At 43.1% G+C, this 540-nt stretch overlaps 1 protein-coding gene and 1 long non-coding RNA gene across 8 annotated transcripts in view; one reads left to right on the forward strand and one right to left on the reverse strand.

Moving 5' to 3' along the window:
- Positions 1-540, forward strand: part of LOC119591975 — a 47,801-nt gene that overhangs the window by 32,951 nt on the left and 14,310 nt on the right. The window lies entirely within an intron of this gene.
- LOC119591973 (DNA-directed RNA polymerase II subunit RPB1-like) overlaps positions 1-540 on the reverse strand; it is a gene marked incomplete at its 3' end in the record, with an annotated part of 21,999 nt that overhangs the window by 4,216 nt on the left and 17,243 nt on the right. For all 7 annotated transcript variants that reach the window (XM_037940733.1, XM_037940728.1, XM_037940732.1 and 4 more), the window contains 1 exon segment: positions 330-520. In XM_037940733.1, the coding sequence (XP_037796661.1) occupies positions 330-520 (191 nt within the window).

Genomic DNA, 540 nt, shown 5'->3' on the forward strand with positions numbered 1-540 from the left:
CAGACGTACATGCCCTGAAATACTGTTAAGTACACGATCAAGTAGCCAATGTCACATATGGAGAATTGTGACAGCGGTCAAATTGTAACAGAGTGCACATAGAATGTTATTTGAAATTTTGGGAGCCACTGTACAAGGTGAAAGCATTAAGCAGGTAAGTGAAATAATGTTTTTCCTTAAAGAATATGCAACAAAAGAGGAGAAAAAAAACACATGGTTCCAAATATCTTTACATAAAGAGAGCAGTGCATTTGATATGCTTCCCATTAGCAAGATAATATTGTAAAAAAGTTAACAAACCCTGAATAACTAGTTCAATAACTACTAACCTGTTGGGTATGGCTGTTGTGGCGGAGGGTACTGTCCCTGAGGAACTGGCTGACCAGGCGGGACATAGGTGTGCTGGGAGCCGAAATTGGGGTCTTGTTGCACAGGCTGACTCTGCAAAGCAACTGGTCCTTGGCCGCCTGCCTGGCCACCACGCATGAATGGCAGCCCTTGGAACCTGTTCATAACTTGCCTGGAATGGTAATGGGTAAT

This window comes from Penaeus monodon, chromosome 29, assembly GCF_015228065.2.
Source record: "Penaeus monodon isolate SGIC_2016 chromosome 29, NSTDA_Pmon_1, whole genome shotgun sequence".
Lineage (NCBI taxonomy): Eukaryota > Metazoa > Arthropoda > Malacostraca > Decapoda > Penaeidae > Penaeus > Penaeus monodon.